The following is a 16,657-nucleotide window of genomic DNA, read 5'->3' as shown; positions in this document are numbered from 1 at the left end:
GATGACCTGGCATTGACTGTGCTAAGTGCATTACACACATGCCTTAAACCCTCGCTGTGATCCTCTCGGTGATGGGGACATTGAATCCAAAGCTGGAACTTTGACTATTAGACGGAATGACCACAAATGGCTCAGGTATATGGGCAATGAAAACAGAACACCCAGAACAGAGAGACCCTACCTAGGATGAGTAAAGACCTAGTACCAGGAATACAGATGCAAGAACAAGGTTCCTCCAAGATACAGGTTAAGAGAAGCCAAATTCTGAGAAGCCTCACTATCTGCCATGTGTTTTTACATCCTGACTCCTATTTTGGGTCATGTGGGAAAATCCTATTTCTGTAGGTGGTGTGGTGAGGTTGGTTTCATAGGCTGGCTTGAGGGACCTTTTGGGACCATTTGCTCCAATGCATTGGTTTTACAGATGAGGAAACTGAGGTCTGGGCAAATGGACAGAAAATAGTGGTGCTCGGGTCTGCTCTCCAGTGTAGCCAACCCATCACCTCCTCTGCTCCAAGCTTTTCCCCTTCTCTGACCATGAAGAGGACAGAAAGCCCTTAATTTGCAGGCTAGGATTTTGGGCAAAAGAATGAGAAAGACGCATTCCTGGCTTGGCTTAAGCCTGGACACCCACTTCACAGCTTGAAATACTTGTGCTGTTTGTCACTCTAACATAGTAAGATGTTTTCCCTCCCAGCCTTTTTATTTGGGTGGGGGAGTAGAAAGGTAGGCAGGGTGGTCTGAAGGAAATGCAGATACAAACCGATGGAATTTGGCTCTGGGGATTTTTGGAAAACAGACTGCTGGTTTGACTGTGGGCATCAGATACCCAGCTGTGGGAAGGCAGGCTGTGCAGGCTCAGCTATCGTGGAGTGAGTGATCTAGAATACCAGTGCGGCAAGGAAGAGGCATGCCCCTCCCTACTGCCAGAGAGAAACTGAGGCTGGTTTCTCTCTGGATCCCTGTCACTCATCCCCTTTCAGTGTCCTTAGCACAGGAGGTGTTGGTGGCCCTCAGCATCCCACCTCCTGATTTTCAAGGCCCACTTTGGGTTCCAAATACCAAGTTGATAAATGCTGGTCTGAAGAGAGAAACAAATGGTGACATCATATGGAAACCCCAGCATTTCCTAGAGATCATAGCTAGTCTTAAAAAGTATTTTGGGGGACATTTATCCCACTCTTCTTCCATTCTAAGTTAGAATCTGGTATAACACATCTGGGTAAGGTAACATACGTCTGAAACTATCCTGCCACATGACCTTGGATAAGTCACTTAACCTTTCACAGAGACCAGACTGCCAATCATTAATCACTAAAATGGGGATAATGCTTCCGATTCTGGCTCTATCAGGGAACTTTCTGTGTGTGTGTGTGTGTGTGTGTGGTGGTGGTGGGGTGGCTCTGGAGACTGTAAAACACTGTACATTCCTGTATTCCATCATCTCCTGGAGGATGAAGGCTTAGTCTCTATAGGACCCCAGTGTAGGACATCTGAACAATATAACTGAGGAAAATATAGCTAACTGCTCACCTCCCTACCTGTGATAGTAACAGAAGAGGACAGAAGGAAAACAGGGGGCCTGGAGTGTGAAGTACTGGCTGAGTCTCTGTGATCCTGGGCAAATCACCCCCTTTCCCGTACGTACTCTGCTTCCTCGCTGTCAACAAGCGGACTTGAGTGCACAACCTGTAAAGTCATTCCCCAACCCTAAAACCACACACTTCCGGAGTGAGACATATCTGTTTCGAATGGCACAGCTAACCAACAGCACTTAGTCCAGACAGGGGAGCTCTAAATACAAGTCGGGTGGCAGGCTGGAGACAGTATTGACAGACTGCAGGCCAGCAGGCAACAGACTGGGTTGACATGGGGTGGCCACAGGCGCCTCCCCTCAGCCTCCTGCATATGCCACAGGGCAGATGGGGGTACGCAGGCACGCTGTGGAAGTCTGTGCCCTGAGTCCCAAACCTTGATGCAGTCTAGCAGACAGCTGGAGATGACGGACAGACCAGCAGGGGAGAGACTGTACTAGGGAAAAGAGGAAAAATCCCCAAAGAGCAAGGGTGGAGTGGGGCTGGGCTCTCAGACATTCTTTTGTGGTGCCTGGAGTTGGTCAGTGGAGGAAAACAAACCTGGCAGTGGGGTGGCTGCTAGGGCTGGAGGGGGTGCCCACTATAGGCAGGGTCTCCCTGAAGCAGGTCAAAGGTTGAACAAGGCACAGGGCACTAGAGCGTGTGTGGATGCCAGAAACAGCAGGTGAGTTTCTGCAGGATGCAGAACTGCCCCCACTTCACCCCAGGAATAGGATTAATCCTAGATTTGCTCTGAGGATCCTAGGGACCCCAGTGGCCGGTTGAGGGGAATAGCACATTTTGTTGTTGCTGTTAACAAGTCTCCACCAGACTTGTTAACACCAACAGCCATCTCTCTTGTGGGTGGCACAGGGGTTACTTTGACAAAACCTTTACTGCTTGCAGAGGGGCAAACACTGTCCATGATGTGTTCAGGAGATGTGACCCTCAGAGCCAAGACACAGAGTCCTGGTGATTCCTGATTACAATCCTCGTTGGTCCCTCAACTCCCCAAGCAAAGATTGGGAGTGGACACTTTCCTTGACGGTCACCTCTTTCAGGCTTCACATTTGTGGAGAGGCTAATTTGCAGAGTGGAGCAGGCACTGAACCTCCTCTCCAGGTAAACGCCCATTCTCTATGGCTCCGCTTTGCCCTTGGGTGGGCTGGTGGGGGTAGGGGCGCGAGGCCCAGGCCCTTCTGGGCGGGGCCGTTGAGGGCACCTGATCTCTCCCGGAAATGCAGAAACGCAGGGCTCGTCCCACAAGAGGGGCCAATAGGCATCTCCCCCTCCTTCCCTTTCCCAACTCTCCCAGAGTTTTCTCCAGTGAAGATAGTTATCGCTCTTAAAAAGAATCAAGACAAGCTAGTCTTTCAGGTAACTTGGAGAGCTCAGACATTCTCACCTCAGCTCAGAGTCAAAGTCTGGGAGAACTGGGGTCCCGTGAAGTCCCTCCTCGAGGATGGAGGGGGATCACGACATCGCCCCTCTCCGGCGTAGAAGAACAGCTCTTTGCTAAGCCCTCCCTGCGCCGCCGAGTCCTTTAGAACGCCCGCAACCGCCCTTCCTCAAGACCCCCGACACTAGTGGAACCCAATCGGTCACGAACTACGCTGCCCGCCAGTCTTCCTCTCCCAGGGAGTTGAGTTCCCAGTTGAGAGTGCTCCGTTTTCTCTGCCGCCTCCCCCTTTTGCACCCCGAGGGGTCCGGGGTGGTAACAGACACAAACCCCACCCCAAACCCTCGATGAGGGAGGGGGTCTAGGTTGGTCTGCGCACCCCAGCCAACCAGGACCCCCAGCTTCTCCAGCCCATTAGTTCCGACGAGCCCCCCACGAACATGCCCAGGAGTCCCGCCCGGGTCTGGAAGAGTCAGCTGGCAGCCGCTGTGCCCTTTCTTTTCTCGCCCAGTCTGCCCGGCGCGGGCAGTGCCAGCTACTGGAACTCCCAGCTACCAGGCACCTCCGGCCGCGGACTGTGTCAGGGGCCGGGGAACAGGTGGCCCCAGAGAGGAGCGCACGACAGTCGCGCTCACTCACCCAGAAGATGAAGTTAAATCCGAAGAGCAGGTATTTGATGCACTTGGTACCTCCTTTAACCGGCATGGTGCAGGATGGATTGGCCTGGGTAGGACTGGTTTGGGACCCGGGCGTGCGCCGCAGTTGGGACGGGAGGGATCCGGCGCTGCACAGAGGTGCTCGAAGCTGCGGGCTGGCCTCGGGCTGCACTTTTAAAAAGTGCCACTCCTTACGGCGCGCGGCCCGCCGTGGTGCGCATGTGCCGTGGAATTCCGCCCCCATCGACCCCGCCTCCCGGCCCCACCTGCCCCGCCCACGCCCCGCGGCTGCCGGGCCCAGGTTCCAGGGACGCCGGCCTCAGCCGCCCCGGAGTGCGGAGCAAACTCTCCCACCCGCCCCGGTGCCCTGCCCACGGAGTTGTCCAAACTCTCCTTCCCGCCGTCTTCCTCCTTCCTGCCCCATACCTTACAACCGTTCTGGGGTCTTTCCAGGACGCCATCTCCCCCGCTCCCCGCCACTTTTATCATGGAGTTATATGGAGGCCTCACCCTTCCGGTTCTCATAGTCGATTCTGGGCTCTTGGCCCAAGTCCTTCATTGGTAGATCCTTCCCGGGTCATCTAGGTTAAAGGACCCTTACTAGGGCGGGTTGCAAGAATGCGGTTCCTGCTTTGACCTTGATCTGAAGGGAAACTGCCTGGCTTGATTTCTCGTTTGAGCATCTCCTTGCAGACCTTTACTCATTGAACGTATTCTTATTTGCCTCATCGTGTGGAGTAGGAGGAATTAGAAGCCCGCAGTCCAGGTAGGAAGACATTGGAAGCTTTTAGAAGTCATTATCAAATACCGATCACCGAATAGTAATATGGCCGAACTTCTGCTCTCTACTCCTCCACCCCACCCTCCCTCTAGCATCTTGTCTCCTAACTGCTCACTGCTGCCTCTGGAATGTCCCAGGTTCTGAGCTCTGAGCGTTTCTCCTCTGCTCAAAAACCTTCTGTAGCTCCCTACATTCAGTGACCTAAGTCAAAAATTCCCATCTCATTCATGTCCTAGTACAGGATATTCGTGAGACTTTGTGCTACACCTGGTGCCCCACCCCTACTCTGCTTCACCTGGCGAGGGCTGCAGGTGTTGTATGCCCCTGGCTGGCTGACTGGCCCTGCCCCCTTCACTTGTAAAAATCCTATGACCCTTTCTTCTTTCCTGATTCTCATGATTGGGTGAGGAGATTCATCTTAATTCCTTTGCTTGTTTTTCAAAATAAAGTTTCCTTTAGTGTTCTTTATTATTACAGAAGTGAAACATGCTCTTTAGAGAAACATGAGAAAATACCAAGAAGCAAAAAGACCATAACTCAAAATGTTGCTCAGCAGAAACAGCCACAGTTAGCATATCATAGTTCTTGCTTTGCTCTATTTATTATCATTAGACATGTCTCATTTTTTTTTTTTTTTTTTTTTTTTTTAATGCTGGAGATGGAACTCAGGGCCTCCCAAAAGAAGAGATCTACCACTGAGGTACTTCCTGTCTCATTGATTGATTGATTCATTCAAAAACATGTTTCCAAATCTACTTTATGTATTTCATTAGGGTATTTCATTAGGAGGAGGAGCTGTAAAAAAATGGACTAAATCCTGTTTCTGTTCTGTAGGAACTTGTCTGGTGTGGGAGAGAGACAGATAGACAGAAAAGGGAATGAGTGTGATATTTGGGATTGTGCAGATAGACTTGGGATCTAAGGCATCCAGGGGAGGGGACCCTGACCTAGTTGGGATGACTCAACTATCTCACAGAAATTTGTCATCAGGGAGAATCCAGGGTAAAGGCTGGGGCTGGAGCTCACAGTTGGTTGGAATAGGTGTTGGGGAGGTGAGGAAGAGCCCCCTGATTCCAGACTTTGCATTGGGATGTTAAGGGGCCACTGAAAGATTCAAACAGGATGTGAATAGGACAGGAGACTAGGCAGTGAGCTATATGAGGATAAGGACCATTGTTTGTATCTCCAGTCCTTGGTTCAGAGTTGGACAGAAAATTGAGATGTTGTGTTTGCAGAGGTGCAGTTGGGGGGGCACAGGGAGATGAAAGATGAACTGAGAATTGGGTAGAGATCTGTTAGGAGGGTGTTGAATAGTTAAGGTGAAAGAGAGTGAGAGTTGAAGGAAGGTGGGAAATGGGATGGAAAAATCTGACAGGGTGGAAGCAGGAGGGAAGAAATCAGAGCAGCAGAAGTCAGATTGTGGAGGGTTTCATTCACTTGTTTGTCCTGCATTTCTTTTCTTTTTCTTTCTTACTTTTTTTTTTTTTTTTTTTTTTTGTGGTACTGGGAATTGAACCCAGGGCTGCTGTACCACTAGCTACAACTTCAGTCCCTTTTATTTTTATTTTGTAACAGGGTCTTGCAAAGTTTTGGAGCCTGGCCTCAAACTTGCAATCTTTCTGTCTCAGCTTTCTGAGTAGATGGAATTACAGGTGTGCACCACATCACTGGTACTGACAACACTTCTTGAGGGCTTTCCAAATGTCATGTGTAGTGGCAAATGCTAAGGGTAACGAGATGAAACTATTGAGGGATAGTTAGCATAGAATAGAGAGACTTCTTAATAGATAGGCAGGTTCAAGCCCATGGAAAAAAGAGATGGAACCTAGGATCCAGCAGGAGTGCAGGGCACATCCTCAAATCAGCCTGAGGTTTCCCAGAGCAGGGCACACCACAGTAGCTGACTTTTGAAGGCAGGGAGGTTTAGGGAAGTTAGACAGGTGGAGAGGGAATTCCAGGCACTGGGAACTGTATGTGCAAAGGCACAGAAGCAAGAAACCACAGGCAGCTGGCTCCTCTGGGGAAACTACTAACTGTGGGTGAGCTGGTGGGAGGATGGAGAATGAGGAAGGAAATGCAGAGCCTAACTCAGCCTAATGCCGAGAAAAGCCAACAGAGGAACATCAGTAATGCTTTACTTGGGTTACTCAGCTGAATCCAGTGTCCATTGAGGATGGTTCTACTGCAGTACCACAGTGCATCGAGCACTGGGCAGGGTGGGGGTCAGGTAGGGGAAGAAAACAATGTCCCATTATGCTGCTCTGGTCAGAGTCCACCTTTCTTAGAACAGGTCTAATAATTTTTTTTTTTTATCTCTTTGTATCCCCCTCCTCCTTTTGTATTAAGCACTGTTGGGGCTTTGGTAAATATTCAGTTAACAATAGAAACAATTTCTTAGGGTTACTGAGTATCAAAGAAAATAGTTCACACACTTAGGCCTGGACACTCAAGAAATGTTGCTTATTGTTACTATTATTATTTACACTCAAGGAGCAATGAGAGGCAGCCCACAGTGCATCACGTGTAATCAAGTGTCCTTGTCATGTGACACATGTAATCAAGTGTCCTTGTCATGTGATAAGGGCATTGGACCTAGAGTGAGGAGGCTTGAGTTCTAGTCTAGGTTCAACTCCATGGTTTATTTTGGACTGATCAATGACTGACTCTGGGCCTCAGTGGTCTCAGCCATACAATGAACCTTTTGGATTGGGAGATGTGGAGGTCTCCCTTCATTTTGGCATTATATGGTGCCTAAGTCTCTGGGCCGAAGTGCTGCAGGCAGTGCTGCAGACAACCAGGGAAGGAGAGATGGAAAAAAAAATATGGTTTGATTTAAGTGGAAGAGGAAAATCTGGGTAAGCCCTTGAGTCAGAGATCAGGAGGCAGCCAGGCTTTCCAGGCTTTGTGGAGCTGGAGTGGGAAAACTTCCTTTCCAGGGGCATCCTGTTTATGGAACACCCCCACCACCCCGCCTCTAGGGGTCCACTTTGGCTCTTGTGCTCCTCCTGGTGGAAGATTTGAACATGCAGGAAACAGGCAGTCTAGTGATGAGTGACACCCACAGGAGGGAACTACTTATCCCTCTACCTGAGGTCAGTAGCTTTATAAGGCAACAGGCAGGATGCCTAGTCTTAGGGACGACAAAGACCCTCCCAGAAACCATACCAGTGGCTGTTTCGGTTCATCTTCACTTCTAGAAGCTTCTTTGCTGCTCCTCTTAGTAAGCTCCAATGCCACTGTCACTGGAGGGAGGGGCAGTCTGAGGAGTCCCTCCAAAAGGGCAGTGGGGAGTTCAACTAGGCCTGGGAGGATTCTTTTTTTAATATTTATTTCTTTTTTAGTTCTCAGCAGACACAACATGTTTATTTGTATGTGGTGCTGAGGATCGAACCCAGGCCGCACGCATGCCAGGCGAGCGCGCTACCGCTTGAGCCACATCCCCAGCCCTACCTGGGAGGATTCTTATGACCCTGAAAAGAATTTCAGGACATGTAGAAAGCAAGACACAAGCAAAAGATTTACTAAAGCACAGCAAAGCAAATGTATATCCAAAAGGCGGGGTGTACACACCCCACATCTCTCAGAGAAGAGGAATGACACAACCAGAGTTGAGCTCTCTGACTTTGTATATAATTTTGCTGGGAAGAATAGTACAGGTTCCCAGGCAAGCTTTTGTGAAAATCAAATTCTATGTTAATCATTTGATATTTGGGATTCAGAATGCTTCTTCCTGGTTGAACAGTCTAGTTATATACCAGTTGTGGGCACAGTATGGAAGTCTTTGAATTTGGTGACATTTAAATTATTATGTTTTTGTTCTAGTGGATCTAGTACAAACATATGATTTGGTTTTGTTCATCTAGCTAAAGAGACAAGCATGGCTGGTCATGCTCATAGATCCCGGTCTCCATCCAGCAAGTATCTCTTTTTTTCTCTCCCAGTGAGCCTTCTTGTTTCTCTACCACCTCACAAAGCCCTCCACCATCACTCCTGTTTTTTCCTCCATGAATTACCTTGTTTGACACTCTCCTGTGTGACTCATTGGCTGTCTTTATCTTCTAGTATGTGTGCTCCTCCAAAGTATACTTGCTTTGATGAATTTGTGTTCTCTCAAGCTTCTGGTCCTTCGCTGGCCCAGTGAGCCCTCTGTATACATTTGTGGAATGACTGCAAGGAAGAACATGTTCCTCAGGCTTTTGTCCTTGGACCTCTGCTTTTCTCTTAGCTCCTCCATTGAACACCCATCTTCTCATATCATTTCCTTTGTTTGGCTCACCTCTGCATAAATTCAAGTCATGATACTCATTCAATAGCTCTTCAAATATGCCCCATCCTAGTGTCTGACACCCAGGAATGTGCCACTTTATTTACATGATATAAGGGACTTTGCAGATGTGATTAAGTGAAAGGATTTTAAAATGGGGAGTTTATCTTGGACTTTCTTGGTGAGTCCAGGATAATTAAAAGGGTTCCATAGGAGAAAGGTAGGAAGATCTGAACTTGAGAATGAGGTGTGAGGACAGAAGCAGAGGTTGGAATGATGCATGGCCACATGCCAAGGACCATGGACAGCCTCTGGAAGCAGGAACAGATGAAGAAATGAGTTCTCTCTAGAGCTGCCAGGAGGAGCAAATGCAGCTCTGCTAACTTATTTTAGGTTTCTGACTGGAACTGTAAAATAATTAAATATGTATTATTTTAAGCCACTAAATTTTTTGATAATTTGTTACAGAAGCAGTAGGAAATGAACACAGTTAAAATAAACATCAGGACCAGAGGTCCTAATCTCTGAGGGCTTCCTAAACCTAAAACTGACTTTCTTCTCTCTGGCCTCCTGTCCTCCCATCAGTCAGCATCCAAACCCCACATCACCTGAGGCTCTTCCTCCTCCTTCCCCTAGCCTTGCACTGCTGAGCAAATGTGATTCTTCTTTCCTAGTACTTCTCATGCAAGGAAGTGCTACAGTTGCTGTCCTATTAAAAGATAAGGAACCAGACCTAAAACAGAAAATAGTGATTTAGTGTCCAAGGTCAGACCTCAGATTTTCCACCTGGCATTGGTTCTCATCTTCCCTTTTTGCCACTTCCCAGGGGCCACAACCTCAGAATTCATCCTTGACCCAGGCAACTGTCTTACCTTCCAACCTGTCTCCCTGCCTTTTACCTTCCAGTCTGCATACCTCATTGGAGACTCGGTTGCTCTATTTTCACCTATAACTTCTTTTTATTGCATTAAGCACACATGTACTTAACAAGGAACCTACCTATGTATAGTGTGAATTTGATCAAGGTTTCATGGATGGGTAGATGAGGGATTATATCTCATATGACAGCAATACCATTCTAAAAATACTTTTTAGATACGTCTTTCCTCAAACTTCATTCTGTGGCAGCTACCCTTGCCCCTTCTCCTGATGTTAAATGTAAAGATAGTTAACATCACCTTTTCATCATGCTTCTGAAACTTTGCTTGACTCTTTTCTGCTCACTTTTCCTTCTTAAAGACTTCCCAACTTCCCTTACTCAGGTCTGCTTCTAAACGATTTTCCATAGCACTTAGCACCTTCTCACAAAGTGGAGTTTTCTTCCAATGTGTATTGTTATTTATCTGTCTCTTCTAGCTAGAATGTAAAGGCCATGAGCATGAGATTTGACTGTTTTGTTCTCTGATGTACCCTGTGTGCTTGAAACAGTGTCTGACACAGCAGGTGCACAATAAATAGCCAATGTATGAGAATCTAATGTTCTAAGGACAGCATAAAGACCCTTTGCTCTCTCCTCTTAACATCTATTTATAATTCTGTTCACTCTTTGGAGATACCACATGATTTCCCACATCTACACCTCTTTTGCCTACCTCCTTTCCTAAGGCCCAGCTCCTCCTGGCCCTTCCTCATCTTATCCTACCCATTTCTGAGGCTAGCTCAGCACCTGCCTTCCCCAACATCCTCAGCCAGTCTGCTCTAATCCTCTTTCTCAGTGTGCTTCTATAGCAATTTGTTTCTGAACCATCCTTTAGACTCCCATTACAAGTTTTGTCCTGGGTGGTAGTTTCATATGTATTTTTTAAAAAATTTCCCTAGTTCAGCCCCTCTTGTACCTATAGCAGGTACTTTCCAAATGCTTGATGAAAAAAATATAACCCAAGGACCAACACTTAGATGGGCACACTTTATGTGCCAGATGAGATTCTAACTGTGCATATAAAAACTCATTTAATATGCAGACCCCTATGAGGTTTACGGCTTGTCATCTCTATCTAATGAATGGAGAAAATAAGTCATAAGGAAGTTAATGAACTGACTAGGAAGCAGCAGAGCCAGGTTTGAACCCAGGTGGTCTGGCCTCAGAGCCTGGGTGCTAAACTACCTCTTCATGGGTTGAGTGGATGTATTACTATTGACAGTACTTGCTCCCCCCTGCCCCACAAGACTGGGTACTGTTATGTTGTCCAGCCTGGCCCTGATTTTGTGGGCTCAAGCAATCCTCTTGTCTCAGCTTCCCAAATAGCTAAGACTACAGGAATGTAACACTGCACCTGCTTCTTTTGCCATTTTTGCCCTTTGGTTGTAAATGTGGTTTGAAGGGGCTGCAGGTGCCCTCCCAGGGGTCTTGCCATCCTTAAAGTTCTTCCCAGCAAACTGACACTCTAAGTCTTAGGGGGCTGATAGTAGGTTGTGAATTTGGTCTGGTCTCTGCTAGCATCTGTCTGTCCCTTCTGAACCTTCTTTTCCACAGCTACAAAGAGAGGGAGATCAGTGCTCTCTCTGCACCATCAGGATGGGGATGGGTGTGCATGCCCTGACAGGCCTGCCTTGTGCTCAGTGGTAGGTATTGGCAGCCCATGGGGAGCTGACTTCTGTTCTGGATGAGCTTCTGGATTCAGGAGGAGGAAAAGAAGGTGTGTGTGTGTGTGTGTGTGTGTGTGTGTGTGTGTGTGTAGTGTTTCCTCATAGGAGAACAGAGAAGTTATAGGAAAATATTATGGACTTGAAATTAGAAGTCAGTCATAGGTCCAAGCTCTATTTACTCATATAAAATAGGCTTAAAGAAAATGTGGCATATATACACAATGGAGTTTTCTTCAGCTATGAAGAAGAATGCAATTATGTCATTTGCAGGAAAATGGATGGGACTGGAAAGCATCATGTTAGGCAAAATAAGCCAGACTAAGAAAGCTAAGGGTTGTATTTTTTTCCTCATATGTAGAAACTAGAGAGGAAAAAGAAAAAAAAGGATTGTCTTGAAAGTAGAAGGAAGATTAATATGGCAAAGGAAGAAGGCCAAGGGAAGGGAGGAAGAATGAAACTGATCAATATATGTCACGGGCATGTATGAATGTGTCACAACAAATCCCACTATTATGTATAATCATTATGCACCAATAAAAAATTAAAATCAGGTTTAATAGAATTCCTATGTCATTGTTGCAAGAGCATCAAGACTTTGTCCCTGAATATGGAAGTGCTCTGTAAAGTGAAAGGTGCTTATAAACCTAATTTTTAATCTGAATCTCACAGGATAGGGGTAGTGAACTTGGTTAACATAAAATGTTAAATGGGCCCAAGCCTCAGAGTCCTGAAGTTTTGGCCCATGGAGCACTTTTTGCTCTTTGTAGAGCAAGCTCTCTGGCTTCTGGGCATCTCTGCCCAACATGCTATGTTTACCACACATTTACTGCACAAGTTCTAAGTGCTGGGGTAGACTGGACTCTGGTCCTGCTCGTGAGATGCTCTTCTCCTAACTGGGGATGCATGATGTGGTAGACACCAATCAGTGGACTGTAAATAGTAGGGGAACAATTAGGGGAGTGAAGGGCAGCAGATGTCCAGAGATCTGAGGGCATGAGTTTGGACTGACCTTGGAGCAGCTGTAGCCACAGGCCAGAAGGGGCCTTTGGGATTAGTAAGCCCTTTGTCTGCCTCCCAATTTCCATACCACTCAGCTTGAGCTAGCCCTGAGAATATTCCACCCAAGGGCAAGTGAAGTCACTAAATCTATTTTGCTGACAATTTCTTTGTGTCTCATGGGATATTTGACTGATCCTCCAGAGACTGTAATCTCCTTAAGGCCTTGTCTTCCCCAGTTCTGTCTGGGGTGGGTTGGATTCAGGCTTCTCCTAGTGGGTCAGCAGGTGTGTGCGTAAAAGCTGGCACTTGGGTGTGGGTTCAGAAGGATATACGTAATTGACATATAGTTAGGATGAACTCGAAGGTAAGAAACTTTTATCACAGAGCTAGTGAATTATTGCCATGAATCATTGCTTGGAGACAATGAAGCCAGAACTCTTGCTCATGACACAGGAGTCCCTTGTTTAGCTTCTGCTGAACATCTGTCACCTGAGTTCCCTACTTCTGGCCCCTTATTTGATCCAGCTGGTCTGCTCTGTGCCCTTGCCCCCCCCCAACTAAAGTTTTAATTTTGGAACCCTTTTAGGTTTACATAAAATCTACAAAGATAGTATAGCACCCCCCTCCCACCACCCCCAATGTTAATGTGGCATATTGGCCCAAACTAAGAAATGAAAAGTTTTGAACAATGAACAAGTTTTATTTTATTTTTCATATAATTTTACAAGTTTTATTTACATAGCATTTTTATAAGATTTGTAATACGTGTATGTAATTCTGTAACCAAATAATAAATACTTTCAAACATAGGGAAAAAACTAAGAAATTGACATTGGTACCATCCTCTTAGCTAGACTTCATATTTCATTCATATTCACAAGTTTTTCCACTAATTTTCTTGTTCTGCTCTAGAATTCAAGTTCCCACATTGCCTTTAGTAGTTTGCATTGCATTTTGTTCTCTGAAGACACTGGGCTCATTTCCTGTCTCTCTGACTTTGACCCTGTCATTCTCTTTATCTGCAGTAACTTTCCTGTTTTTAGCCAATTCCCATTCTTCCTTCAGCAACTCCTCTCTTGGATAAGGGACAATGTTGGGAACTTGGTAGGATTAGAATTTGAGGTTCTGACTGTCAACCCTATTAACTGATACTCCCATTTCCATATCCAAGATCTCATTTGGTTTTTATATACCTTACTTTTTGCAAATATGAGCAAATACTGTATTTGTAAGATTTTTGTCTCCATAGTGAAATACCTGAGCAAAGTAACTTTATAAAGAGAAGAGGTTTACTTACCTCAGAGTTTTAGAGGTTGCTTGTCCAAATAAGAACTTGATATGGAGAGATTGTCCTGAATTATCTATGTGAGCCCAATGTGACCCCTGGGACCCTTAAAATTGGAGAACCTTTCCTGGTTGTGGTTGGAAGGAGATGTGACAAAGGGTCAGAGAGACATGACCCAAAGTGCTGTCTTTGTAAATGGAGGAAGGGGCCACCAGCCAAGATATTTGGTAGCCCATAGAAACTGGAAAAGGAGACAATGGATTTTCCCCTAGAGCTTTCAGAAGGCAGGCAAACCCTATCCACACCTGATCTTAGAGTGAGACCCATGTGTCAGACTTTTGACTTGCCAAAGTATAACATACACAACAAATATCTGTTAAATTTGCAATAATCTGTTACAGCAACAATAAAAAATTATACTATATCTTGGAGATATTTCCTTATTACTACAGATATTGCAGCAGTGTTAGTTCCTCAGGGTTATACACAGGATATGGAGACTGACAGATCTGGGCTTGAATCCAGGCCCAGCCACACACTAGTTGAGCAATTCTGGACAATTTGTTACCCGTCTGAGCCTGCCTCCTCATCTGCAAAAGGGACTAATAAAAGACCTTCTTCACAGGGTTGCTCTGAGGATTAAGTCACATCATGCATACTAAACATTTAGCACAGTGCCTGGCACATAGTAAAGCTCAAGAAAGGGTGATTGTAAACACTATGACGAATTAGATTGTAATTATTATAACTAGAAACTTCCTCTGAGTTCCCCAAGTCTTATTGACCTCTCTTCAGACTCCTTATAGACTCAGGAGACAGCCCATAAATCAGCCCTTGGTTTCTGAACCAGACCCCTCTCTTATCTTGAATGCTGGATTCCCTTTGCCTGCAGGACCCTGTTTCCCTAGGCAGTGGCCAGTGGGACTCTGTTTCAGTTGTCTTGGGGATGGTATTTAGGATGACATGTCGCCTGAGTGATTGCTCTATGAATAGGCGCTGGCTGTGACTGTTGTCACTTTTTCTGAAGTTGAGGTTTCTTCCTTTCCACACCAGGGTCATGTCACGGGTATAGCTGGACCCTGGCAGGTTCCCACACTGCTCCCTTTGGCATAGACTCTTGGATATCTTAAGGGTCCCTCCTGATGTCCCCATTAGGCAATTTTTGCACTAGGTCAACCTCGCCCCCATAACCCTGAGGCAGGCCTTTCTGCTAGTGGGGAGTTCTGGTTATCAGAAAAGTTGTCCTCCTTCACCAGAACCCCTGTCCACATCCTGCCCTCTGGGTCCACATGGAACCAGTCAGTGTTGCCTGGACAAAGAGATGTGGGAGTCTGTCCCAGCTCTGCCAATTCCTTTCTGGGTGGCTCCTGGTTATGTGAGTTTTTTTTTTTTAATTCTTTCTTTAGTTGTAGATGGACACAATACCTTTATTTTATTTATTTTTACGTGGTGCTGAGGATGGAACCCAGTGCCCCACAAATGCTGTACCACTGAGCTACAACCCCAGCCCATGTGAGTCTTTTGAACTCTGTTTTAATAATCTGTTAAAAAGAAAGGAAAACACTTACCTTTCAGGATGGCTCTGGAAGGCATTTCCTGTGTATTTGGGCTGCATCCCTCCCCTCCTCCTCTAGGCCACACCTTGGGTTCCTCAACAGCTCCTGGGGAGGATTATTGGAGCCATCTCTGAAACTCCAGGGGTGCAGTACACAGACCCGGCCCAGGCTCTCCAGTGGGGCTGGCTTCATCTGCCTGGAATCTTACTTCTGCTTCTGACCAGCTTTGCTGTCAGTTCTTCTCTTCCCTGCCCAATATCAAGCTTTCCCCTCTCTTCTCTGGCACAGCAGCAGCTCAGGCCTTTCTATTCCCACCACACAAAACCCCATAAACTCTAATGCTCTTGTGGATATAGAAATACCACCTTATTTTTAGCTTTGGCCCTGGTCCATCTCATGGCGCCCTCCCTATATGAACTTAGCGAGCTCTGCAAGTTGTTTTCTCAAATCTTGAGAGCCACAGGAACCTCTCTGTCCACAACATTTACATAGGCTCTACCCACATCGCTCTCCCTACCAGTTACCCCTGTTGCCTCTGTAACTTGCATGACCGGCTTGTATACATCTGTTTCCACCACAAACACTCTAGAAAGTATGGCCTCATTTATTGTACCCACTCCCTGTCCCTCCCTCCAGCTGAGGAGCTTTCCCTGGAAAAATCAGGCTGAAGGGAACAAGGGAAGATAGAGGAAAGGAGCTGTTATTTACTTCTTGGCTGTGAGGCCAGCTGGGGAAGGTGTGCTGTCCCCCCAGTCCCTCTATACACACATGAACTGCCTTCCAAGGCAGGGTCAGCCCCCTGTCTGCTTTCTGAGGCAAAAGCAGTCAACCCAGAGATGACCACACTTGTCCTCTCAATGTAAACTCAAAGAGGAACAAGCAAATAAGCAACCCACTCTGGGACAAAGCATCTTAAACCAACCCTGAGAGAGTAAACTTGGGTTTCTAAGTAGAGATCTGTGTGTTTCCCCAGACGGGGTGCATTCATTTCTCTTGAGGCTAGCCGGGTCTTGAGGCCAGCTCTGTTCCAAGTGTCTTAGCATGAAATCCACTGTCTACAGAGTTCTTTCTGGGGATTACTGTACTTCTAATCCTGAACTGGAAGTTTCTTGAGGCATGGACATTTTGTTCTCATTCCTCTCTTCTCTTCTCTTCTCTTCTCTTCTCTTCTCTTCTCTTCTCTTCTCTTCTCTTCTCTTCTCTTCTCTTGATCTAACCCAGGGCCTCATGTGTGCTGGGCAAGTATTCTGCACTGAGCTAACTCCCAGCTCTTGATTCTTCTTTTTATTCACAATTTCTTAGGGTAAAACTCAGACTCCTTAGGGGCTACAATTCGATGGTTCACCCCCCACCCCACCCTGCTTCCCAAAATGCCTGCTCTGGACTCTACACACCCATCCAGCACAGGCATTTGCTCTTCCCTCTGCTTGAATTCTTCCCCAGGATCCACAAGGCCATTTCCTTTGTTTCTTCCAGACTTCTGCTCCAATGTACCCTTGTCAGGGATGGCTTCTCCATTTCCACGTGACCCATCCCAGCACACCCCCAGGCATTTCC

At 46.6% G+C, this 16,657-nt stretch overlaps 1 protein-coding gene and 1 long non-coding RNA gene across 4 annotated transcripts in view; one reads left to right on the top strand and one right to left on the bottom strand.

Moving 5' to 3' along the window:
- Positions 1-3,970, bottom strand: part of CD9 (CD9 molecule) — a 32,233-nt gene extending 28,263 nt beyond the window's left edge. Inside the window, exon 1 of the mRNA XM_081309816.1 lies at positions 3,613-3,970. Coding sequence (XP_081165942.1) covers positions 3,613-3,873 — 261 coding nt within the window. The 5' untranslated portion in view covers positions 3,874-3,970. The remainder of the gene's footprint in view (positions 1-3,612) is intronic.
- The window catches only part of LOC308657776, a 32,118-nt gene continuing 17,613 nt past the window's right edge, over positions 2,153-16,657 (top strand). For 2 of the 3 annotated variants that reach the window (XR_014024064.1, XR_014024065.1), the window contains exon 1: positions 4,262-4,395. This is a non-coding gene — a long non-coding RNA (uncharacterized lncRNA). Of the gene's footprint in view, positions 2,260-2,635; positions 2,697-4,261; positions 4,396-16,657 lie in introns of those variants that run through there. The other variant, XR_014024063.1, reaches the window with a different exon arrangement.

This window comes from Spermophilus citellus, assembly GCF_964194105.1.
Source record: "Spermophilus citellus genome assembly, chromosome: 10".
Lineage (NCBI taxonomy): Eukaryota > Metazoa > Chordata > Mammalia > Rodentia > Sciuridae > Spermophilus > Spermophilus citellus.
The sequence above is the reverse complement of the archived record's forward strand: the minus strand, read 5'-3'. Positions and strand labels throughout refer to the sequence as shown.